The 27,591-nt window shown below is 39.2% G+C and overlaps 1 protein-coding gene across 1 annotated transcript in view; it reads left to right on the forward strand.

The window, feature by feature from the left end:
* Positions 1-27,591, forward strand: part of CLVS1 (clavesin 1) — a 91,871-nt gene that overhangs the window by 17,221 nt on the left and 47,059 nt on the right. The window contains exon 2 of the mRNA XM_010213834.2: positions 8,410-8,584. Coding sequence (XP_010212136.1) covers positions 8,410-8,584 — 175 coding nt within the window. The remainder of the gene's footprint in view (positions 1-8,409; positions 8,585-27,591) is intronic.

Raw genomic sequence — 27,591 nt, forward strand, 5'->3', positions numbered from 1 at the left:
CTGCTGACATTTCTTTGCAAAGCATGTCTTTGCTTTCAGTAATGTCATTGCTCACATGTGCTCTGCTTTCCATTTTAATTCCTTTCAAAAGGAGGAGTAAAGCATGCTCCCTCTGGCACTCCATTATACCATCTGGTGATACCAAAACTGTTTTGAAAATCTTTTAATGGAGTTCCTATGACAAGATGATTTTGCCAGTGAAGATCTGTTCTCCATCAGCCTCACGTGAAATATTTTTGGACATGCCACTGTGGCAAGGTCTGTCTCCACGTGCACATTCATTTCATACAAGCACAGGAGGATGTTCCATTGTTGCACTCACTCTACAAAGCCTGTCGGGACATCTATTTTTATTTAGGCATAGGGACATCATACTACATAACTGTTACCTTCTCGCACTGTGTCTGGAGTTCTGTGTACCTGATCCTTCACCTAACCAGCTCTCCATTTGCTGTAACTGCTCACTGTGATCAGGACAACCTTGCTCTTCCTATCGAGCAGAATGTCATTTCTTGAGCCCAATACAGTCTGCTGCTGACCATATGGACTTACTTGGTTTCCAGCCTTCCTATGACTTTTGCTTTTTTTCTTTCTTTCTTTTTCCTAGCCTGTAGCATTGTATAAACCTTGCATAAATCTTTACATGTTGAAAGGGATAGAGAAGCAGAAGATTTCTCAAAATGCTAGCTAAATTCCCTAGCTTACATTGGCAAATTTCGACTCCCTTATCAAACACACCAATTATACATCTGTGGATCTAAACACCTCCCCTTTAACCTTAGAGCTTGCCTAGAGAGTTCCAGTCTAGGTACTAGGAGAAAAGAGGTGACTTCATACATAGTGTTTGAGTTCAATATTAGTTTTTGATTACCAACTGAAAGTTCATTGTTGTGACTTCAAACACACAGAAGAGGTCCACTTCTTAGCTGAAGAGTTACAACTGCCCAGCAGAGACAGAGAGAAAAATGATTTCAAATGAACTGTCAAGCATTTTACTAAATTTTGCAGAGCTTTGAGAATTAATGAGTGCTCTATGAATAACCAGATGCTATTTGAATATCCTCCAACAATAATATGACCTTAGTAGTTCTGAACTCATCACTTTTGGAGTATGTGCATTAATGACCTGCTATTAGTTTTTACTTTTGCTATTTGATCTAGTCTTCATTGAGGTCACTACTGTAAGAGTCATTGATCACAAAAAAAGGGTAATAAAGAATTCTTTTTTTAAAATTTGTCTATAGTAAAATATGCAAATATACTGTTAGGTTAGCTAATCAAAAACATTCTAGTGAAGTTCTGTATAAGCATCTTTTAAGGAAACCTAATAGCCTGTAGAAGTGAATTCCTGCCTTGCACATAGAAGTGCCCTTGAATTTCCAGGCAGAGAATAGGATTTGTAAGTGGCAAGTCATGCTACCATAATGTCCAGCAGTAATAATCTTTTTGTAGACACAGGTGAGATAAGTAGCAAAATGAGAAAAAGAGTAAATGGAAAATGCTGTAGATTAGTGAAGATTAGAAGAAAAATGTGGAAAACCTTTTCAACAACCTAGAAAAGCAGAATTTATTACATGATGAAGTCGTAGTTCAGTGCAGAACATACTGGGTTTTAGTGTGGCTACATCTTGTATGCAGACCGAATGGGTGATGTTGTTTGTACCTTCTTATAATAATAGAACAAAGAAGCTGTGTAATTGCTTTCTGTGATTAAACAGTAAACTTAGAATGTCCAGAAGAAAATCTTTTCCCTTTCTGCAATGAAAAATTAATTTGAGGAACTCACTGATGCAAGAAATTGAGGCAAATAGCTTAGTGTGATGCAAGAATGGATTGCAACGCAAAGAAGTAATAAGAAAAGGCTATGCATTCACACAGAACAGGATAAAACAACAAAAGTCATCAATCCTAATGTTTCTAACCATAAGCTATTCATGTACCAGTATTAGAAGAGAAACTTCTGCACTTTTCTCATTTCATTCTTACTACAACTGTCCTTTAAGGGAGCAGTATCCTCACAACACTGGTAGAAGCATCACAGGAGATGAAAACCTACCTCTGGAAACAGTATTTGGAACTGAGGACCCTCAGTCTATTCCCATACATCATCTCCTAAATCCTCAAATGTCAATGTTATTAATGTCACATCACCAGCACCATCCCTGAAGGTGCTAATACTGGAACGTCCTTCTTCCCCAGGCCCCTCATGGGGGGATGTTGCATTTAGGCCAACTGGTTAAATAACTGCAGTGACTCCATAGCATTGTTTGACTGACTGCATTGAAGAGCATAAATGCAGGATTTTAAATAACTGCCATAGTCATAAATGCATGGCCTACGACTGTCACTTATTCCTCCTCAGCAGAGAAATTTGCACAGCATACAAATGCTGCATTGTTCTGTGTGCTAAAAAGCCCAAACTAGCCAGCGTGTAGTTGAGAAATCCTTTGTCTCTTAGGAAACAGAACAAATTCACATCAGGAGGAATGGTCATGTAGCATCAAAATTCAATCCCAGCCTTTACCTTCTGCAGCAGCCTTGCAGAGCAGAGCTGCATGCCGCTTGTGCTCAGGGAGGGACCTCTCAGAAATATAATTATTTAACACTCCCTCTTGGATTGATTCCATTCAAGATGGTGTGACATACACCTTGACAGAGCCAAAAACAAATGCCACCTGCCCATTTCTCCGTGGCTCTCTTTGGGAAGGCTGGCCCCACCAGAGGAACCTTGCCTCCCCAAACATAGGGACTGCAAAGATCCCTGGTTTGCAGTCAAGGTACACGTGGAGAAGGCAGGCTTGCGCAGTCATACTAACGTGAAGAACAAAGTAATCATTTGCTAAGTGTGCCCACAATATGAATGAGTGTGTAGGAAGAGATTTGTAACATAGACTTGAAAGAAGAGCGTGTAATTCAGGGGCTAATGGTTGCTATGGAGTTCAACTGAAGTAGAGAGCGGCAGCAAAAAACTCATATACAAAAGAACCTCAGACAGAAACATAACGTAGTGAATATTTTTATACCTTTAAGAATGCCTCTGAGCTGTAATTTTTGCATGAAAAAAGAATAAAATGATACAGATCCTCTCTGCAGCCAGCAAAGGCTTCCAGCTCACTGAAGGAGGAATTCAAAGCCAGCCAGATATCTGTGAGTGACTGGCCTCCATTCACGGGCTGGATTTGTGATGTTATTAAAGACTGTCCAGGTCTCATCTTAATCAGCTCTACTCTTTGTACCCAGTGTGTTTTTAGATTAGTCATTTCCATAGAGCAAATTTACTCCACTTATCTATCTAGTCTGTTTACTCAGGATTTGCAGTTACTTGGGAATTTTATAAATAGCCTTGCACAGATGCTGTTGGGAGAGACTTGCTATCTTTTCATTACAAAACAGTAGAGCTGCCTGTCAGAAGCTGCCATATTAGAGGAACCTTGGATAGCTACAGTGGATGTGGCTGAAGAATAATTTGGAGATAGAACATATTAATTTAATGAAATCTGTGAAAATGAAAGAAGACTGTACCTTAGTATGGCAGGATAAAGAAAGAGTTGATGCCCCATGAAATAAGAAAAAAAAAGCCCATATTGTTGTGTGAAAATTTCTGCAGTTTCTGTACTAGTGAATTATTCATATTTCTGCAGATAATAACTTGAAATAGCTTTGAATTGTTCCACAAAGAAAGTTACTCATGGCGGTCAAAATATTTGTTGTGAACATTTGCTGTGAATGCAACCCACTTTCTCTGTGCATCCTAGACAAGGAGGCTAATTTACGTGCACATCTCCACTCTCCAGAACTCAGGCAGATACAAACAAGCCCTATTCAGCATATGAGTCAGCCGTGAGCTCTTCTGTTCGGCTGTTCATCTTTTCTGGTGTGGGATTAGTCAAGTGAGTCACCATGTTTTTCCAAAATCCTTCATTTTGCAGTTATTCTTCAAGGTTGCTGTCAGCCAGCGGGCTGCCCTGACTTCTGCACCCTTCATATACTTTCACACACAGGGCCTTTCCTCACGAAAAAAACTGGAAACATGAACATTGGGCATTGCTGGGTTTGGACTGACTCTTGTTTCGCTCTGATATCAGGGATCAATGTAGAGATTGAATCAAGACAAGAACCCATAAGCACTGCCTGGACAGTCCTTTTCAGTAGAGATAAGTTTTAAAATTATAAATAAATACATATATTCACTGGATTCTAAGGGCTTCTTCATGGATAGCATAACTTGGCTGCATGTGGGAGCTGTTCAGAACTTTCCTTCCTGGGTTCTCTCTCCCCATTGCACTTCATCTACTACTGTGCTGTCTCTCTAAGGCTTTCCTTGCAGCTTCTTCAGCTTTGATTAGCTTAAATACTTTGGGGTAACCTGCAAATGTTTTCCTGGTTGCTCTTCTTTCCACTGCCTTTTCCCCCTTTTGTACCTAGTAGGAATATCCCAAGTCGCATCCGCACAGCTTTCTCCCACACTGGAAACTGAGCATACTTTTCTCTTCTTGGGTGCCTTATTGTGCAGGGAGGAAAAAAAAAAGCAATATGTGCTCTCTTACTTGTCTTCCATCTATGGCAAAATACCTTTTATCTACCTTTCTTTTTAATGATGCCACTTTTTCTGTATTGCAGGATGGATGCTCTTATGGCATATTTGTTTAAAAATATTAAGCTGACTAGCAGTAACTCCCCAGGTAACAGTATTTGTACAAATTGGTACAAATTTCATTAGCGTGCTGTCTTGAGGGACTATGAGGACTTTTATTGACAGTTTCCTTATTTTGTTTAGTACCAGTTAATCTTAATGGCCTCAGCTACTAATACTTTACATTTTTACTTTTAACAGTTTGAATAATCTAATTCACTTACATGGGCCTGCACTTAAATGTTTTGTGAGGGCAATCTGAAAATCCTTTACTGATGCTATCCCCTCAGAAACATATTGCTTTCTTGCAGCATATCTTGCTTTACCCCTTATTCTCCAGCAGACTTTATTTTCAAGGTATCTCCTCAAAATGACTGGTGGCAGAATCAGAATCAGGCAAATAGATCATTTAATTTCCCTGCAATGTCTTTATCCCCTTTAATTGTTCCCATTGCACCCTGTAACTCCACTGAGCCTTTTGATTCTCTCACAGCTTGCTTATGCCTCTTATAATTAAGTAATTTCTTCTTATTTATTTTTCTGTTATGCCTTTGGCTAATCTCTCCACCAAATCCCTCAACTGAACCATTCCCATTTTTGTTTTACATCATTGTTCCTTACCACTAGCTTCTGTCTAACTTCCCATTTTCCAAAGGATATCTGAAGTGCCTCTTTTGTGGTACCTTTCCATTCAGCCAAGGCAAAGAGACTCTTTCCCTCCCTTCTTCCTTTTGTCATTCAGGGGCATGTGCAAACCTTTTGTAACTCATTAATGGCTCACTTCAACAGGCTCCATGCTGAATCCTTACAGCAACTTCCACAGTCCCTTTTGTGTAAGAGTAATTTATTTCTTTTGTGTGTGTGTGTGTGTGTGTGTGTTATGTGAGTGGGTTAAACTGGAGAGAGGGAGGGGTTTGGAGAAGGGAAGGGGACAATAAGCAAAGGAACAAAAGAGATGGACTAATAGAAAGTGGCTCTGCGTTCATGCATAGAAAATGGTTTGGATGCAAATCGGTCACACAACTGAATGATTTGTCTCAAAGCCTCAAGATTAGGGAGCAGAGGGCTTCAGCCTCGAGTGGCACTCAGGCTGATTTCTACCCAGACACAGCATTCGCAAAACAGTGTGCTTGCAAACAACCCACCTGGGGGACTTGGGTGCTGCTTTCATATCTCCTTATAGCCAATCTGGAAAAAAAAAAAAAAAAAGGCTTTATGTTGGCTTTGATTTATTTCCTATGCCATGTTTTATAATCTGCAGGTCCCTGACTGGGGAGGAAGTCTTCCATACATAGGCAGAGGGCAGACAGATTATTCACCCCCTAAGAAATCTAGGTGCCATATCTCCCAGGCAAATAATTTCCACCAAAATTGAAGGAGGGTACAAGCAACTAAATGCTTGATAACCTGGTAATTGATGTATCTACCTGAAAAAAGACCAGAATTCCTAATCATAGGGGTGCAAGAGGAAGATTTTGCTCAGCCACACAAGATATTTCGCTATGATTTGAAGTTTCAGTTGATTACAGAAAATGTCTGGTATGCATCATTTCCATACCCCGTTACTGAAATTCTTAAGCACTCTTTAAAAACACCAGAGGTAGCAGAATTGTAAATAAGAATGTGAATCTTCTGTCACAAAAACCCCACAAATGAGGGATGAAAACTTGTCTAACTGGGATGTAGCCCTATTTTGACACTTTCACTGATAGTTGGCATTCAGTTTCTTTCAGGATTTCCTAAAGCCCATCCATGAATGACTACGCTGTTCTGTGTGGATGATAGCAGAAGAGGGGTGCAGGCTGGGGGGTGCCTGAGGAGGACTTGCTGCACAACTCTGGGAGCTTCTGCATGGCAGCTCCCAGGGGACACTGACCCTCCTGTATAGGGATACTGTAAAAGGGAAATGTGGGATACACTGAGCAGGTGTCTAATGATGGGATACACCGGGAAATGCTGAGATTATGTGGGATACATTGAGGCCTAGAGCTGCAGTTGCTTTTCCTTGACAAAATACTAGTAATTAGAAGATGCTGCTTGAAAGTCACCTTCCATTTCAGCTGGAAAGTGGGTAGCCTAAACACTTTAGGCTTTCTGAAACACAAATTTACATTAAAAATACACACACACACACAAAACTGCAGTTGCCAATCTGACTGATTGTTACCCCTCACCCTGCTAAGGGAAGTACTTGCTAGGTTTATCTGTCTAGCACAGCTTCCCCATACAACATAAAAGTGTTCAAGGTTGTCCTGTTTCTGTAAATGAGGGAGGGGTGGCCTGGTACCCAGTAACAACAAATGTAGCATAGTTTCAGTCCAGACAGAGACTGTTACTGTGAAATCTTTAATCTCCATATATATTTCAAGTTACTTCTAGTTGTACTTTGGAGACACTTATAACATGTGCAAAAAGGAATGGACCAGAAACAGCTTTTCCCATGGGTACGATCTTCAGAAAAGGAGTATACATTTACATTCAAAACTTTCCAAAAGAAAAGAGAAAGAATACAAAAAAAAAAAAAAAAAAGCAGCATTTACTTGTGGTACAAATTTATCACATCTTGTTTTTCAGGGGTCTTGGTAGTAGAACAGACTATGTGGTGAGTGTATGTAGATTTTTTCTCAGACACAATTTTTAAAAATGCTCCTGTAGGCTGAGAAGACTGATTTTACATTAAAGAAAACAGCAGAAAATGATTAAATGAAAATCTTGGGAGAAGATGGTGTGAATTTAATAGTAGGCAGTCTCAGTTTTGCAAAAACCACGGCAGCTAATTTTTCAGGCCTCATTAAATATGAGAATGAAGCAGAGGTAAAGTAGGCTACATTACAAGCATGCTACAAATTTAATTTTAAAGAGCTGCATACTGTACTTCCTGAAGATTTCCATGCTTGTTGCTCATCAGAAGAATTTCTTGCTTGTATATTGCCTTATGGAGAAAGTGAGATCAGGATAGGTCCTGGTTCAGCTCCTTCAGGTAGGGAATAAGTTTATTAATGCTGACAAACTCTTGCTGTTATGGAACACATGAGAGCAAAGGAGAAGGAGGCTCAGGCTTCTCAGTGCAGACTTTGACATGAGAGAAACATTTCAATATTTTTTTCTCCGTCGCTCACTTTCTCCTTCATGGCCTTGAAGAATTTCAATTATTCAGCTTGAGCTGAAGGAAGCCTTGTGGTCAGTCTGTTGGTGACTGCTAATTAAGACAGAATTCCTATTTCGAGTGGGTGCAGTTATTTTCCATGTTGCATTTCACTATCAAAAATAAGGCAACGGATAAACTTTATTTCATAAAGGCCTTAAATAATTCCCAGCACTCAAACAGGAAGGCAAGGCAACCTATATGTAACCGTATCACTTATCATAATATTGTAGAGATTTCTTTCCTTTTTATAAAGGAATTAGGAAAAACAAAATGGGGGAGTGCATCCAGAGGAGCAGGATTTTAAACTGATAGCCTCAATCCATTTCATTTTGTCACAGAAATATTCTCAGAAAGTAGCTTAGCTAAAATCTATTGTAAGGAATGTCAGAAAAAGCAAAGAGATTTAATTCAGGGTCTATTTTATCCCCCAGTGGGCAGAACTTATGAAATTAAAGAGAGGACAATGAGTTTTGGAGCAGGAGTGCTTTAGTGAGACTTCTGAAGTAGCTGTCTTCTACCAGAATAAATCTCTCATGCCCAGTACATGCCTCATCTGGAGCAAAGCTGAATGTCTGAGATGTGAAGATAACTGCAAAAATTGATTTTTTTTTCCCCATTCTGGCTTTAGGAACTCTTTCATAGACATCCTTCGGGCAATCCTGTTGTCCCTGGAAGTCCTCATTGAAGATCAGGAGCTCCAGATAAACGGCTTCATCCTAATTATAGACTGGAGTAATTTCTCCTTCAAGCAAGCCTCCAAGCTTACACCGTCTATCCTCAAACTGGCCATTGAGGGGTTGCAGGTAGGTGGTGGGTGACATGAATGCCTTCTTCTCCCTCTGCAGCTGGGCAAGTATGTCAAGTATGTCTTAGCAGGCACTGCACAAAGTAAGAGGCTAGTGGGAGTAAATAATCCAGAACCCAATTGCATCCCATTGCAAAGTAAATTTTTCAAATGTTTCTTTTTGACTGTCTTTTGCTTTCATTTAATCTGCAAATCAGTGTAACCAATATGTGTGTTACTTACAGCAGCATTAAGAAGCATGGGCAGAGATTTGAGGCTTAATCCACCAGAGAGCTCAGAGGGATTAAAGTCCAACAACATCTGCCTTGTGGAGCCTGCGGTCCACGTGCACGCACATCTGCACGCAGGAGAAGGGGCAGCCCCCTTGGTAGATGGATGTGTGTGGTTGTGCTGCTTGCCCAGATGCGTTTGGGTCAGAGCAAAGTGAAAAAGAGGCAGGACAGGTTCCCGGTTGTGCCCTCATTCTGACTGCCTTAATTTGTCACAGGATCCTGCTGCACTACGGCTCAGGCTGTTCAGGGAGCACATCCACTTGGTGCTCACAAACAAATAGGAGCGAGGTAAAACCATGTTTTGTTATGGGATTAGGTGGGAAATGAGGACAAGGCAGCTGGTGCCTGATGGAGAAACCTGAGGGTGAGCGTAGGCTGTGGTGCTCACAGAGGATGTCAACCCCTTTCAAGCCCATCTCTACTGTTGGTCCTGGGACTTTCATTTTTAGATTTGAATTAGTCTGATACAATCTCGTTAATTATGGATGTTTGAGAGCATCACAGGATTAATTTAGGTTAGAAGATCCTCTGGAGGTCATGTAGTACAACCCTCCCTGCTAAAAGCAGGGGTGACTTTAACCTTAGATCAGGGTTCCCCTCCTCAGGACCCACATATTTCGTGTGGCTAGGTATTTAAGAGGGAAGATTTCACAAGTGATTGTATTTTGATTTTATTTTTACTTCTCAGATATCCTGCAGTCTTAAATACACTCATAAATTAGGAATAATCTTTTGTGTGTGTGTGCGTGTATGTGTGTATTTTACCCTGAATGAATATGCTAGAAAGAATAATTTGTTCAACTAATTTTTTGGCTAGCAAATTCTCTACAATTAGATCACAATTGTCTCTATTTTACTATTCCAAATGAAGTAAAAAGAAATCTGCCAGCAGTTTTCAGCCTGTGTGGTGAGTTTTCAACTATTCTAACAAATTAGAAATTCAAGCTGTGCAATTAGTCCGTAGGACAATAATTTACCTGCTGCTGCGGCTGCTATCACTTCATCTACTTTCCTTCACAGAATAATATCAAAACAAAACTTCAGTCATAAGGAAAGAAAAGCAAGTGAAATGCTCATAGAAAATAAATTCCAAGAAGCTCTGCTGGTCTCCCATCTATTTTTTTTTTTAACTTTTAACTCTCCAGTAAGACACCTGTCTGGCCTTAGTCCTGCAGGACCATCAGGTTATCCATGTCCTGAATGGGAAGGAGAGGGGATGCAGCTCCATCTTTGAACTCTGGAAAAAAAAGCATTTCGTTTGAGAGCCAGTTCCTCCTACTGTGCCCCTTCTTCTTTGCTGTCCGCAGAGGGTGTTTACCTGGAGAGAGCCCTCAGATTATGTGCATTTGATGCTAATAATGTGTTTCTGGAAGTACCAGAAACCTGGAAGTACCAAGGTTGATCTTATGACTGTCATTAACTTCACATCCTGTGCTGGGCAATCTAAAGAGGCTGCCGGCTGCCTTTCCTGGTGATGGGCAGATATTTTCTTTCCTTTTTAAAGGGCAGGTATTTTCTTTCTTTTTTAAAATGATATCATAGTCATCTTCTGATGTTAAGCAGAAATGAAACTGTCTCTCTGGAAAACACAAATTGGGATAGAGTGTCCCAGACACTGATAACCACTGAAGGGTTTGGCTTGTGCACAGAGCTGTGGATACTGCAGTCTGATTTGCAAAGTTTAGAAGCAAACAAACAAGCAAGCTATAAAATACAGATTTAGCAAGCAATATTCTTTTTTCTTTTTTTTTCTTCTCATTGCTGCTGTTGAAATAGCTTCAGTAAAGTTTTGTTTTATTTTGTTTTATTATTATTTTAAAAGAACTGCTGCTGACTAATATAAAATTTATTTAACATTTACTTGACCTACATATGTAAAACGAAGAGTCATGATACTAGTTGCTTTGCAGGTTATCAAAAGTAAAACCATCAGCCTCCACTGTCATGAGATTATGATGTCTGGAACAGATCTAGGTTGTCTTAGTTCCTTGTTATTTCTAACAGCTGTAATACTGCACATGTGTGAATGCTCAGGCAGTCAGATTACACGACTATCTCTGTTCTTTCTGAGGAAAGATTTGGGGTCACATTAAGTGCTACTTAAGTATAGTTATGTATACTTAGAGTGAAGAAAAATAGTTCTCTCTTACAATTTCTGAAGGAGTTGAACCCATATGTTCACGTGTTGGGACCTGGTTCAGCTGTAATAGGTTCATTTTAATGCAATTGCTGGAGAATCTCACCACATGTTTGTGAAAGTCTGATCTGATTCAGTATGTCACACCATCTTTTATCCTGAAATACAAAACTTCTAACAAATAGTGTACTTAATAACTTAAATTTATATATTTAGTACTTTTTTTCTTACTCTCATGTTGAATTATATTCTCCCTTCTGATGACAGAAAGCATTTTTTTCTTGTCAGTTCATTTATTTGCATTTATATTCCTTTTCTTTTTCACAAGTTGCTCTTGAAGTGCATTATCCCTAAGTGAAAAGAATATACATTACACAGAACACACGGTAATTCTCTCTTTTTGCAGGACCACCTCTAGAGAGATCTAAAAGATTTACCTGTAGAGATGGTTACATAGCCATTATATATGATGCTCAGTTCTGAACATTGTATAAGTCTGTAAATGCACAGGCAAATGTCACATTTGTTACATCACCATTTGGTCTGAAAACACGTTTTACTCCATGCTACTTTTTATTCTGGTTTGGATTTCAGTACACACTACATTACACAAGTCCATTACAGCTCAACCGAGCAGTTATCCTGTTTCTCAATTACATGATTACTACCTAAAAGTAGCATAATGTCACAACTTTAATCAACTGTTGTTCTGGTACTAAATAACTGTTTGTACAGTATGGCAATTCCAATTATAACAGAGCAGTGCAAGGACAAACAAGTTCTTACTGCTTAAACGACCTCTGATTTATGAGCTCTACTCTTTTATCACAAGGCAATTGCTACTGCAAGTTTTGAGTTCATACCATACACCTTTCTAGACCTTACTGATCTTTTGAGTCTTAACACATTAAAGAGAAACTTGTTAAGTTAATGCAAAAAGACAGAGATGTATAGAAAATCAATTTATTTTGCCATCAACTTGATGAGTTTTGAGTTCTGATACTTTTTTTTTTAATGTAAACAGCTTTTCTCTGTCACAATGTATTTCTTCCTTCTGTTCCTTGTCCATGAAGATATATTGCTCTCTGCATCATGTTGATCTTATAACTATCCAATGACTTTAGAGTAAATTTGACAGTGGTTTCAGCTAACCACAAACCAATCCCTCAGCAATTTGTATAATATTTGAGAAGCATCAGCCATGAATGTCTAACAGCAAAGGAGATGTGTGAAACGTGGTCACTACAAGTCTTCTTAGTGTGTTTCCTAATGAATGTCATTTAAAGAACACTAATAAATACGGGAATTAGGCCTGAACTGTAAGTGTGGCAGTGTGTAGAAATTGGATGTGGAGTGAAGCACAGATTTTATTTATTTATTTATTTATTTTTAACTCTTGCATGTATCCAGCTGGTCCTCTGACTTGAGGTTTGATGACTTCCCCAACAGCAACTAGAAATACTCCAATAATTTGATCTCAGCTATCATTGCTTTGGTAATACTGCTGATTGATAAATTTCTTCTTAAGAAAATCTTAAAATACAGAAAATTTGTATAAACTTTTCTTTGAAAACTATGTTTTGGGTACATTTATCCAGAACAGCACTGATGTGGAGATTAGTCAAATAATCAAGATAACAGGTGTGTTTGGACATTACTGGACCTTACCTCACTTTGCAGTTTGGAATGAGATACTGGGTTAGGAAAAATTCAACTTACTTAGAATTGTTTGAATATTGATCTTTAATATAAGTTACATTTTTTTTGACTAACTGTAACAATTTTTTTTGTAACTGTGTGGAACTGAGAAAGTGTCAGTTAAGTTATAGAAAAAAGGTAACTTGTCTCCTTATACTTATGCTATCTCCAACAATCAAATGTTTTTTCCTGTTGCCCTTTACAACAGTATTATCAAGATGCACACTACAACACAGAGTGGGTAGGAATGAAGAGCAGTTCCCTACCAAGGCATAATGTTTTCTTTTCCTTTTTTTCCTTCACAAAATCTTTGTGAAAAGTGTAAGATTTTAAGAGCCGATAAAAAGTTTTCTGGCCTTTTTTTTTTTTTTTTTTCTCAGAAAAATCCCATTTATCTGGAATTTAACTGGGAAAAGCTAAACACTTAACACACCATTTCATGATCACTGGTAAAAGCAATTGATTTCTTTCCTATTTGTTATCAGTTCCTGCTTTTTCAGAGCTGAAATCAAGCAGAGATTTTGTAATTGCATTTTAGATCAGCGTCCGTTGGGTTGGTGGGTATGGCCAAAACTGACTGAAAGCAGAGGTCCGGGCTTTAAATCTTCACTACAGACAAATGGGGGATGTGAATGGAGCCCAGGCACTGCTCACGTGTCTTTGGGAGCCCTCTGTCCTCTAAGTTTGGTGTTTTGTTCACCAGCCCAGACCTTAGAGCAAGGAACTGGCTCTTTTCACTTAAATTTAAATTCACTTACATTGCAATTTTTATCTGAAACCCAACAAAGATGCTTGGAGCCCTCTGGCTTAATTAATACTTCAACCAAACTTCTTGGGAGCCATGTGAAAGATACAGACTGTGAAAAGCCTTGCTGAATAGGTATGAGATACAATTAGGCTTTGTAGAGAACCCTGTTTGGGACATATACTGCTATAACCTGAAATTTCAAACATACAGGAGAGCATTCTAAAAATGACTTATTCTAGTTCAGCCTTTTTGTAGAAATCTACAGTGTAAGGTAAGCACTTCTGTGCTACAAATCATGCTGCATCAGGTGCATCAGGTATGTTCAATAGGTTATATTAAATAAAAAGATGCGTAGCTTTCTTTTATTGCATACTGAAGGCCAAACAGCTCAGATTGTCAGTAATATAAGATAGGCAAGAAAACCGACTTGTAGATATATGTATACACTGACCTGGACAATGACAAGAAAACATGCATTAGAACCTAGTGGAAAAACAAATTAAAACTCAAATTAGCTTTACAGTTTTTTATTTCTGGGATGCTAGGTGCAGACTCAGAAATGACTTATTCATTAGTTCTGCATCTTGTCAGTTTGTCAGAATGAAAATCTGAAAGACAAAAATCAACAGACACAAAACAGATACATGATCCTGCCCCTCTGCTTAGCTCTGGTGAGGCCGCACGTGGAGCATTGGGTGCAGTTCTGGGCTCCCCAGTACAAGAAGCACATGGAGCTTCTAGAGATGGTCCAACGTAGAGTGACAAAGATGATTAAGGGACTGGAGCATCTATCGTATGAGGAAAGACTAATGGAGCTGGGCCTGTTTAGCCTGGAGAAGAGAAGATTAAGATGGAATCTTATCAATATGTATAAATATCTGAAGGGAGAGTGTAGGGAGGATGGGGCCAAACTCTTCTCAGGGGTCTCAGCGACAGGGCGGGGGTAATGGATATAGATTAAAACACGGGAAGTTCCATCTCCATGTGAGGAAGAACTTCTTTGCTGGGAGGGAGAATGAGGCCTGGAACAGGCTGCCCAGAGAGGTTGTGGTGTCTCCCTCTTTGGAGATCTTCAAAACCCGCCTGGATGCCACCCTGTGCCACGTGCTCTCGATGTCCCTGCTTGAGCAGGGGGGTTGGACTAGACGATCTCTAAAGGTCCCTTCCAACCTCAACCGTTCTGTGACAAAGCCAAATTCTCAGGTGGTATAAACTAGTCAGGCCTTTGTGCAGAATTATGCTGATTTATGGCAGTTGTCTTTCCCCTTTAGAAAAATATCATTCATCTAAGTTAAGGCCTGTTTGCTTGTTTTTTATTTTATATTTTTATTTTATATTTTTATATTATTAAAGAATAGAGGAAATTTTAGAATTTTGAGCAAAAGCCTGGTTGTTATCTTTTCCACATAAAAAGCATACAAAGTTTTTCTTTCTGAAGTGTAGTCTTAAAAATTTCTAATTATTTTCTGAAGCTATTTTTCCCTCAATATTAGAATGTATTTCGTATTAGAAACCTTTGTTAAACTCACAACTAATGATGAATACTTAGTATCCTTTGAAACAAGGTCGGTTAGAAATTTTGCAGAAATGTTCATGCTATCTGTCTCAAGCAGCTGTTGTGATATGTAGAGTAAGTACTCTCTGGACTGTCAATAAGGATGCCTTTGAAATTTTCGGAGACGAGAAAAGGGATTGACTTATTACATACAAAATAAAGGTAGATAAACAGACTTTGCTCTCTGCAAGAGAAGGCCTGTGCTCATTGTTTGCCTAACATCTCTAGGGATTTGACTAGAACAAGGAAAAAGAAAAGCACAGTAGGTTTTAGACTCACATTTGTCACTTGAAAATTGAAATTAACTGCTTAGTAGAATTGATCAGCACATTTTCCTGTTGGATGCATTTTGGCTTTTGGTTGGGGGTAAGTGGGTTAAACTACAATGTGGACAGTTGAAGAAGCTGGCTATGTAAAGCTGAAAACCCTTTATTAATGACAGTTATTGCATTTGGGGAAAGGTCTTATGGACTTGGTGATAGGAATTAGACAGGAAGCAAATACAATTTCAGCCAGGGTAAAGGGACAGAACTTGCTTTTATTGCTTATTGCAATAAGTCTGCTTTAAGCAGAAAGTAGCTCTTTCCTGGTAGTAGCTAATTAGAGAGTTATAGCTGACATCAGTTAAGCCCAGAACCTTCCCACCAATATGTGCATAAGCAGCTCACATCATACTTTGAATTTTTCACCCTCTTATAAAATGTGAATGTAGCCAAATATACTTGCCTTAATTTACGTTTATCCATCTCATTAATTTCTTAGAACTTGAAGAGTGAGACATCTGTACCAACTTTTATTTTACTAATTTCACGTTTAAGCTTTTGACTTGTTAGTGTGGAAGTTGAGTGAAGGCTTCTTCAGAGCAGTGTTTACTACAAGCAACTTTTTTTTTTAATGAGAATCACTTGAAGCATTTATGTTGCTTTTTGGGGAAAAAAAAGTGTGGGGGAGGGACTGTGTATACATATTCTACCAGAATTGAGGTGACATTTCAGTGAGAGATAAGTGCAAAAGTGAGGTGGAATAGGTGTTGCTTTGCTGGAGATGTGGAATGATGATAGATATCTGCGTGGGTCTGGGGTTTGCAGAAGCAAGGAGGCCGGAGCAAGAAGAGCAGTCACATTCTGGCCATAAACTGTGATCTGTGGAGTGGAATATCTTCTAAGCAAAGGCAGGTAAACAGATTTTGTTCTCTGTAGGAAAGAATTTGTGCTGGATCTTCACAAACTCCAGGTCTAACACCCATGTCCCCCTAGGAGAACAGCAACGGCTCTGTAAGACCAGTTCCCCCCAACACAAACTGAGACTGGTGAAAAAGCGAAAGTAAAGCCTATCAGTATATCCTCCTAAGCAAAATAACCTCTAAAGTATGAATATTGACTATACAGTATGGACAAAAGGGACTACAGTGCTTTCAATAAGCTTGAGGGGAAGGCCTAACTCTAGTGATGTGAACAGGACTTTTGCTTTGATGGGGGAGAAGAACCTCGATGTAAAAACTTTTTTTTTTTGAGAAAATTTCCACACCAATTATAACATTCTGTCTAGTGATCTTGAAGCATTCAATTTCACTTTCAAATAGTTTTAAGTTTCTTCTTATCTTTATAACATTTGAAACAAACCTTCCTGAACAGCAGGGGTTCCTTGATTCAAAAATGTCAAACTGAAACATCTAAGACCTTGAAATGTTCCAAGGAAAGATGAAAATGAGAGTGAAAAATTCATTGAGACTTCCCATGTCCTTCTCCCCTCCCCACACCAAGTTTTATTTTAATAAATTAGCGTCTTCTGAGGAAAAAAACATTGCAGTGGAAATTTCTTCAGCAGCTGTATTGTTCTGTATTTCAACCTTTCCTGCAATTCTTTCAAATTATCTTTTATATCCCTTTATGCTACAGATATATTAGATCATTTAATTTGCATCCCACTTTTAAGACCAGGAACACTCCCACTCTCAAATAATTTGCACTAGAAACAGTTTAAAACAAAAGTGTAATAAAAAACCTTTCTATTTCAGGAGAGGTTTTGTGATCAACTCAGTTTTACATTCAGTGAAAATACAGCTGAGAAAATGCATAGCTGTCTTGCACAATTACAATGCAGAGATTCTTTAAATAACTGATACATTGAGGACACCATTAAAGTGCCAGTTTCTCAGGAGAAAGGCAGGTGCATGAATATATGTGAGATGATCAAGATAGTTCATCAGCATTTAAGTATTACAGGGGATAACAGCAGATCTTTTAATAAACTGAAAATAGAATTGAAGCTTGCCTAGGCTTCAAGCTTGCCTGGAGTAGTATATGCCTTGTTCTGCTATTTTCCAAGGGAAATTAGAAGCAGATTGAACTGGTAAAAGTGTCCTCAGTAGCAGGCCTGCTTGTTATCTGGGAGAGGTGTTTGCTTGTAAGTTAGTGGGAGCACACATGTGCATGGACACACAGGCAGCAAAGGGCCCATTTTAACTTCTGAGTGAAGTTTCATAAATAGTTCCGTCATAAACCTAACATTTTTGGGGTTTCATCAACAAACACAAAGTGCCTGAGCCAAACATTCTCACTGGTAAACGCAAAACATCGCAAAATGATACATACAACATTCACTTCCTTGTGATGATTTTTTGCTTTGTGTTCATTTCTCAAACTCCTCGTTTAGTTGTAACAGCTATAAAGAGATAAGGATTCCTGAGTCTGTACTTCAACTAAATTAATGAATTTGTACAGATAATAGTTTGGAGTTAATTAATCAATGTGAATAAGCTTTTTGATAACACTTGGCAAAATATCTCCTATCCTCTTTCTTCTCTTTCTCTGTAAGAAATTAATCATTTTACTATGAAAAAAAATACTACTTTTGGACAAATTCCAGAACCTTTTATTTGAAAATAAAACATTTGTACTCAAAGCCAATAAGGCAGCGCCTCAAATCTTCATTTTCTGTTGCTGGCCACTCATTCTAGCTAAGTTGTGTCCACCACATTTGCAGCACGTAGAGTGTCTGGAGCTGTTTGGTATCACGTGTCAAGAGTCGCTTGCACAACTGAAATGACAAAGGACAAGGGAAGCTGAGAACAGCCAAACTGCTGTTCTGATGAGATATGGCAGCAGAATCTTTGCAATTACTCTTTTCTATGGAAAGCTGGCATTTTCTAGGAGAAGCTGATGCTTTCATTAAATAGTTTGGCCTGATGAGCTGCCTTTCGTAGAAACTAAGAGCAATGCAGTTTCTTTGTGAGATTCTGGCTGAAGCCTTATAAGCATCACCCCAAATATTTCTATACATTCCCTGTCATGGAAATGTGGGTTGGAAGGATCTTCTTATTATCTAGTATGAATTTCTGCTCAAAGCAGAACTATTACTAATATTAGATCAGATTAACCATGGCCATTGAATCAGCTGGCCATTATTTAGCTCTTTTTATTTCCCTTCTTCCCTGTTCTTTCTCTGCTTTTGATGTTGCTTCCCCATCTAAATATTAAAAAGTAAATAAGCGGTGAGGAAAGCAGGTGTGCAAGGTGCGCACTTTGTGGAGCTGAGCTCACACGGCTAAGTAATAGGTGTTCAAATACACGAAATATAATTAACTATTCAAGAAATTTCACCCCTTCAATTTGTTATACATGCTTGAGTGAATGCTAATGGGGTCACACAGCTCTTTGAACTGCCAATGACAGAACAATAAAGAGTTCCTGCGGTTTTCAAGAAATAGCACAGTGTAATTTTGCTTGCTTTGCAAGGGCGTTTCTTAATGATATCATTATACCCTCTAAACCCCTAGTCCATTTTCAGAAACTCACAACACTTCAAATGACAAGTTACTTTCTCTTCACCCAGGGAGAATGGAATCTTGATTATAATTTATAATGTGTTACTTGGTGAATATTCTTCTCCTGTGCCCCCAAGAGGTGCCAGCTATGGTATTTTAACGAAGACCCCCTGGTTTTACAACCTTTCTTCTGTGAAACTGGAACAACAGGATGTAAAGAGCTAGGCTTCTTATCCAGTTTGCTGAGTAAGCAAAGCAGTGAATTCCTTTTGAACTATCTCAAAAGATAGTATAAAGTAACTTAGATTTCTCTCTGCTCAGACATTACTTATGTCTCAACAGTATTGCTGGACATCAAATAAATAACCTTACTAGCAAATTCCTGCCTTTTGTGATAAAGGGCTTTCAAATGTTTGAAGTATTTTACTTTGACTGTTTGCACCAGTATGGGCTTGTTTGTTTTGCAAAGATATTCTAAGCAAATTCGTTCACTCAGGCATGGTTGTTGAACTAACAAAATAAGTGGAGATTGCAATTAACTTAAGTAAATGTATTGGGTATCTGATTCTAAGGATTGTCCAGCTTTGTGTGTACGTAGGAAAAAAAATGATTAAAAAAACTATGTGGTGGCTTTGCACCACACGCAAAATCACATGCTCTTTGGCACCACACGCCAATCCTTTTCTTCAAGGCTAATGCAGAAAGGACACCTGGAAGGTTCCAGTTTTAGAGAATAAGAAAAAAATCAGGAAATTACCTTGTTTGCTTACTTGTAGGAGATGGTACAAGTTAGTCATCTTTGAATACTTCCTTTTTCGTTAGGTTGTCTGGAAACATTGTATAGTACAAATACCTCAATAATTTCAGAACATGAGTTCAGCGTGTTGCTTTTAACAATAATTGAATGGTTTGTTGGGAATATGTGTTCTTGAAAATAAATACCTAATTTGAGGGTACTTACACATACTTAGCTACTAGGCTACAGCTCTTCCTCAGCATCTGTATCTCAGATATTGTCCCTGCACAAATCGTGCCTGGACAAGTCACTAAATATACATGCCGCTGGCATGAACAGGAGCAGGAGATCATGAATTTCAGTGTGGTGAATCCTCAAAAATGGTACCAGCACTACTAACATGACTGTGATTGATAATCAAAGGCAAAAAATGTGTGTGTCTCCTTCTTATATCTGGGATGTCATGTCTGAGCCCAGAGATAGCATTATGCCTCCCTCCGCAGACCTGTCGGCTGTGTTTTGAAAGCAAAGCTTTGAATCTGTGCTGGTTTGCACACTAAAAGAAACCTCAGAATCGTTCTTGGCAAGAACATTTCACTAAAGACACAACATCTGTTGATCTGTGTGTACCCTGCATCCTTTTGAGAAACCTGTCCACCTCTGTAGAGATAGCCTTGAAAGATATGACATTGGTGAAGACTTTGAACCTCTCTGTTTTTAGATGAATTTGTCTACCATCCTACCATTCTGGCATGTAAAGCAGATTTTGCATCCTTTAAACATTTCAAAGTACTGCTTGTGCATGCTAAATGCGACAAAGCAGTGAGTTTAAAATGATTTATCTCTTTCTTTTTATCTCCCTTTCTACCCCTTCAGTCATGAGCTTGCTTTCCCCCTACCTTTCTGCACTTGCTAATGCACAGCAGAGCTTTACAAGCTAAAGTGCTGTTACGCTGCCATGAAGGAGGGCTTTTTGAGGCAGAACAGCTACTGTCATTTTTTTTTCCTTTTTGTTTTGTTCAGCCTCAGAATTATGTAAATGTGCTTAGCAGCAACACATCAAACATTGATAAGCTTCCTGTCAGGAGGTAGTACTGGAAAGAAATTTGCAGTAGTTTGCTTTGCTAAATGCATCAGAAAACATGCTGTTTCACAGATTTTTTTTCCCACATCTTTCTCGTTCTTGGTGTTCTGTCTCTCATCCGATAATTTCTGCCTGAACTTCAAAGCACTGTCTCTTCATAGATTTTCTATCCACATCAAGCCACTTTGGGATGATAGTTACTACTGTCAACATTTTTAAAAGTAGAGAGCTTTAAAGGAGTTGTAATTTTGGAAGGTGGAAGGAATGATCATTTTTTCAAATTATATTTTTTTCAGGACTTGTTTATTATTATATATAGGGCCAGATGGACTTTGAGTCTAGACTGCAATCAGTCTTATGCTCTAAAAGGGTAGAATTTCCTGAGTCCAGAGTGACTCCTTCAATTACTAATCACAATAACAGTTATAATGTGTTTTTTTTTTTAACGAGAAACTAAAGGCACTAAGCAGAAGTGCTCCTAAATGTCCTGCTAGGATGTAACCACCACCAAGACAGTGGAACACAGTGACTGCTCTGAGCAGTCCCTGGCACCGCACAACTTGGCTCTCCTCTTATCAGGACAATGCAGGGACTTCATGACATGCATTATTGGTTTATACTGAAATACATGAAAACAGACTTATTGACCCCAGTGAGTATTTATCAAGGCCACCCTACAGAAGCTGTAGATTCCTCAGCCAGTATCGGTGATGCCATTGGTGCTGTTTTCTTTGAACCGCCAGTTCATTTCTCATTTCTGGCATCAGAAAGGGATATAGAAATATTACCTTCAGGATTTACTAAGTAGGTTAAGTTCAAGTTCTGATTTTGTTCAATATGCTCAAAATGAGCAACCAGCCAACCATTATCTTTCCCTTCTCCCCAAATCAGAGCGAAAAACACAACCCTGAAGGAATCTAAACTGACTGAGCCAATGCAGTGTAAGCTAACAGGAAATCATTAGATATATACAGCCCACCGTCTTCGAGCTACATGTTTCATTTTGAAAGAAATCTGTACTTGGAGGCATCAGTAATTATTTCCATTTATTTTCTGCCTCACTGGCATGTAAAGCTGTGGTTTTGATATGACTTGCCAAATGCCTCTGTTGATTTACATAAAAGGTTCACATGAGGCAGAAATATTTGCCTGAAGGATAAAAATACATATATTCAAGCAAACAATATGTTAGTAAAAATGTACTAAACTATGAAATTTAGTGGAAACTGATTGTATTCCCTCCTGTGCTTATTTATTTATCTGTGCATGGCTACAGCAGGATTTGGTGGATCAAGAGCACAAAGCACTCATTCGTTCCCACGGAATCATCACCTGCTCCTGAGTGGCACTGCTGTCATCCCTGGTGGCCCCTTTTGCAGAGGACAGCGCAGAGCCTGCAGGCTGCTGGTGCAGCGGGGAGGGCTGGGGACCTGGCAGAAGGTCTAGTTCTCCTCTAATTGTCGCTCCTGCAGGGCAGAGATGATGCTTGTAGAGCTGACGGGAAGGACGGAGAGTGAGGAACCACCATGCCTTTCATCCACCCTCTCGGGCAAATCCCTCCATGTCCCGGGCTAGAGGAAACTGTGATGGTGGCTGTGCTAGGGAGCCCAGACTGTGGCACTATTGCTGCAGTGTCCTTGCGAGCGCTGGCAGCACAGGGGGAGCGAAAGACCCCCAGCTCCCCATCCATATCCTGCGAGAACCGGCACAGTCTTTCCCAGTGCTTCCCTCCTTCTTCACAGGAATTCTGCACAAAGCACAGGACGCAACAAGGAGGGAATTTTATCCAAATCCTGCTGCTGCTTTGCGTGCTCCCGTGGTCCCTACAGGGAACACACAGAAACCAGATGGGCATGAGACTTTCGGGGCAGCTGCTCCCTAGCACTGTTACAGCCTCCTGCCAAAAACATTCTCAGACTATTCCTCCTCTCTTCTCTTGTTACTGATTTTAAAAAGTAATGAGATTTAAGAGTGAACAGAAAATTTAAATCTCTTCCTCTGTATTTGCATTCAAGGCTTTGAGTCTCTAAGATGAATTCAGTTAATGCTTTCAAGCTTTTGTCTGCTTCCATAAGTGTTGAAGTACAAACTTCTTTTGCAGCTTTAATGAAAGACAAGGTTTGAATACAGTATCACAGGAAGTATCAACTCAGGCTTTTAGGGAAGCTCTGAAAATCACAGGATCAATTGCCTGTGTTGCTTCCTTATCTGCATAGAATAGGAATGGCTTATGTATGTCATTGCACTCTTGCAAGGCCTGGATGCTGCTGCTGGCTTCACAGAAGGCACAGGTGCACTTGGACATGGTTTTGATGGCAACAGAATGGTTGGATGAAACCTAGTAAAACAAAGCATCTGTTGCCCTGGGCAAGGTTATGTGAGCGGCTCCAACCCTTCCCCCTCAGCAAGGCCACATTCAAGAGTTTCCCCTGGCAATGCCATTATTTACAGCTAAAATGGCTCATTAGTAGAAACCACTCGCTTGGGCCTTCGAATGCTGTCAGCAGAATTTTTTGTGATGCACAAGATGTGCAAAAAGACCCTTGTTACATACTTTTGCACAGTTTCTTTTTTCTTTTTCTTTCTTTTTTTTCCCCTCAGAATGAAGGTTTGGTATTTAAGCAATCAGATTCTTCTACTTTATATGGGACTAACAAGGCCTACTTTGAGGATGAAGTGCTGTGCTGCTATTTGCTCCTGTTAGCATTGCAGAATCAAGCTAGCAAAGAGATGGCAAGCTTGATTTTGCTGCCACTTGCATCTCCTTGAACTCACATGAAGTAGGGATGAATCAGAAGGAAAGAATCTGGTGTTATTGCTGATTGCAGTTTAGCCAGGGAAAAAAACACATTTTGTTCCTTGCAAAATGGCACAGTTTGATTTGGAGACCACAAATTCAGCAAATTGTTTAGGTCCCTCAGGGCCCCTAATCTAGTTGTAGAAAGACCAATTCAGACAAGAAAAAGGATCATTACTCTTAGTGATGTATGTTATTGACTACTACCACAACTTAGCTAGAAGTGTGGCAGATTTTCCATCGTTTGAACTATGTTAGTGAGAGCTTTCTAGAAGATGTGCTCTGTCCATAGCTGCATTTACTGGGGAGTTTCCAGGAATCACTTGATGAAAATTTAGTGGGTTTTGCTATGCAAGAGGTTAGAAAAGATTTCCACCCTGCTTTGCTGTCCTTCAAATCTTTACATGGCTGAAAACAATAAGGACTCACTTACCTGGTTTCCTATTCACCTTTTTTAACACTGGCCTTGGCACCAGAGAGAGGATAGGAGACAGACTAACATGCACCAGAGAGAGGATAGCAGATAGACTAACATGCACAGTTTACACATATTCCTACACCAGAACAAGAGATTTTGGAACAGAAATAAGAATGGGTCAAAATGAGGCACCATGTATGATTTTGTTATCTAAGTCATCCTTGTGTCTCCTCACCCAGCTATTTTATCATAAAAATGGATTAATAAGGAGTATTGACCATTGCTGCATTTTAACAGTGCCTTATAAGATTTAATGCCCTGTACATGGAGGAGAATGAAGAGTCTATTCTAAAGGCGAAAATGGGCCTATTCTAGTGATTAATGAAATAAACTTCTGCATTTGATTGAATGAGAGATATCAAAGGAAAAAGATGCTTGAGTGAAACTTAAACAACGAACACTTGTGCTGTGCTGGAAAGAAGAAAATGATGAGTACCAGGAAGGTAATGCCCTTGGTCAGAAGAGTTAGGAAATACTTGGTATGGATTTAAGTTGAAAATAGCTGCATGTCATCAGGAACCGGTAGTGAGTTTGCTTTGTGCTCTGTCATATATGCAACTCATGATCAATCTTTCAGCAAGGAGAAAAGTTTGCTTACACAGCAGTCTGTCAGCAGGCAACTCAGGGCTTCAGGACACTCGGTCAATGGAACTGTAATTATTTACAAGATCAAGCAATCACCAATGCAAGTGCTCTGGATTTTAGTCTTCTTTCACCTCCCCCATCGTCCTTTCAAGTGCAGGGCTAGAGGGAGGGAGATAAAGGTAGAAATGCTCTCTTTGAGGTTAATCTTTTTTTTTTTCCAAACAGAGGTAAGCGAAAAGAATAAAATTGCATGTGCATTTTCTCAGATTTTATTTTCCAAATCCCATACGAAGAGAAAGTCCAAATGAGAGTAATTGAAGAGAGTAAGGAAATAAAGTGTATAAATACACCTGTTTTTCCAGAGGTAGATCTTCTGTTCCTGCCCTTAACAGCCCTATTTAAACAGATTTTGGGGAACTGCAGCCAATACATGGGTGCTCTGGCATGCTCTGGCAAGATTTGGGAAGCTCTGATCAGAGATGAGTATTTGGAATAAGAAATACAGTGAGTGATATTTCTGCATTGAAAAAGCTGCCACAGAGTGCGAAGGGCTAGGGGCTGTGGCGCAGTTGGCGAGGGGACCAAGGGACTCTGAGGCTGCCAGGACAAAAAGGATGGAGAACGCTTTAGAGGTTGGGGATGGCTATGAACCCTCTAACTGGATCCTGGTTTGGGATGGGGAGAAAACATAGAGGTATAACATTCCCTTCAGTAAAAGAATCTGCCCTCTTCCTTAATCTCACCTCTGTGAGTTCTTTCTTTTAGTGCTGGAAGGTCACAAGTCTGTGTTTCTTTTATGTTATTTTTAAGTGTATTCAAATACAAAGCCTCTTTTAAAAAGTATTCTGAATATTATCTCAATTTAGTTAGTTGGACTTAAAAGTAATATCAATTCTAGAACAAGTCAGGAGAATAATTGCGTTCTGCCTCTCTGCTGAAGTATCCTGCTCTCTGGCAGTCAGTCTCTTAAAGCTAAAAATCTCTCAGCTTCACAAATCACTTTACAAAACAGGGATACTAAAGAATTGATATAACCTGATATTTTTCCTTCCTCTTACAGAGACTGAAAGGATTCTTCCTCTGAAATCTCACTCCACAATAGCTGGCTATATATTTCCCTAGTACCAAACTGATTTTAGTTTTCTTCACCTTCTGCCTTGCAGACTCCTCCAAATGGTGGTAATGAACATGTTAACATTTTAATCTGATCTATTGAAACTGCAGAAGTAAAAATGGCAACAGTATTCTGGTTCATAGTTTAATCAATACCCTTAGCTATTTATCTACCTTTGTATTTTATAAATGGAATTGTCAATACCCACATGCAGGAACATTTCTTAAAATATATCACAAAATCCAAAGCCATGAGTGGCTATTTTAATCTAGATTTGGGTTATGAATGAGTACAGTATTTATTTTGCTCCTCATATCTTCCAACTCAAAACTTCCTCCTAGTGGTGCCAATTGAAGAGTTCTAGCACGGCGAACTAGAAAAAACCTTGCTGCCTCTGCACATCTCCCAGACTGTGGAAAAGGTCACCACACAGGCGTTTGAAGCTTTTGACATGTCTTGCAACACTTGAGAACAACTGCATTTTCTACCTTGTAGATTAATAGTGTGCGGGGTTACAAATAAGACTCCATGTGCAATGTAATTAGGGTAGAAGCACCAGCCTGTTTATATATTTTTATAAATATAAATACGGGTACACATATGCATATAGACATATACGTGGTGATTGTGGCTGGATGGGCTGTTTTCCAGCTGGAGCCGCTGCAGCTCCAGCAAGCTCTTTGCAGACCTCATCAAATGCAGGTCTCAAATCCTGCGCTTCTGCCATTGCTGAAGGTCACTCCAGAGCTGCAGCAGTGTCCTGCCCTGTCCCAGCTGCCCAACCACGGCAAGCGAGCCAGCTCTGGGATAATGTTCCCCAAGAGGCAGGAGCAGGCAAGCCCATTTCACTCGCTCCATTTCTCCTTCTCCTCCTCCTTCTCAATGCCATCAGTACTGTGGTATGGCGATTGCTACATGATTGCCAGGGGATGTGAGACGTCCTCAGTTTGAGATTCCCAGGAGCACAAGGCTCCATGACAGCTACCATGGTTTGAAAGTGACACTAGCTCACAAAGACATAGATGACTTCTTTGGATCACAGTAACATTTTCACAGACATTATGGAAAAAAAATACAATAAGAATTTCTATGCAGACAGAGCTTCTGTTTGTCATTAATCATATAAGTTATTATTTTTCAGCTCAATAAATCACTAATTTTGGATCAAAACTTGTAGAATATATTTTGAAAAATGTCTGCTATATTTAGTAGAGATCTTTGATTATAATTACAAGATTTTGCCTTCTGAGGAAAAAACAAACTTTTACAATAAGTGTTACAAGAAACTTCTCCAAGTCTGCATCAAATATTTTTTTGGCATTTTCATTGAATCACGGCTTTACAATTTTACATATATCAAAACTAGGAATTACATGCATTAGCAAATTTTCTTCAGGGTATATATGATTCATTCTGTTCATTTAATTATTTCCCAGCTGTTTTCATCTCACAAGTTGCATCACAGTAGTATCACAACTTGCAGTAACTTGATATTTTAAGAAGTCCTCTTTTCTTCTTTGTCTTTGTACCTTACAGGGGATACCTTAGAGGGGAAGAAGGAGGGCACTTTAATTCATAAACCATATTTTGCAAAAGACTCACAGAGTGCATGAGATATAGGACAATCTTATTTTTAGTTCAGGAAATCAAGGGTCATTTGCTCTTGGGCCATTTTCTTTTCCATCTGCTAGCTCAAGGACTTTGTGTCCACTTGAACTTTGCCAATGGCAAGATCTGAAGAGTAAATAAAGCCATTTATATGAATTCACAGAACTGGCAGCAAGGGCAAATTACTTGCTGACCTTAGGACTGAGAACTTTAACTTAGTGAGTCACTGAAAACTATTAGCTCTTCTCCAAGTTTGGAACCATAAGGAATTGAATGCAAAAGTGAAAAAACAGAGAACTTCTGCTAGCATATTTTCAGACTGCAGATACCTATCTATAATTTCCATGGATAAAGTGTTTGATACAGAAAGGGATAGTATTTCACATCACTCAGATTTTGTTCATTTACTTCTGACAAAAAAAGTAAT

The sequence above is a fragment of the Tinamus guttatus genome, unplaced genomic scaffold (genome assembly GCF_059628265.1).
Source record: "Tinamus guttatus ecotype Peru unplaced genomic scaffold, ASM5962826v1 Tinamus_guttatus_pri_ptg000056l, whole genome shotgun sequence".
In the NCBI taxonomy this organism is placed as follows: Eukaryota; Metazoa; Chordata; class Aves; order Tinamiformes; family Tinamidae; genus Tinamus; species Tinamus guttatus.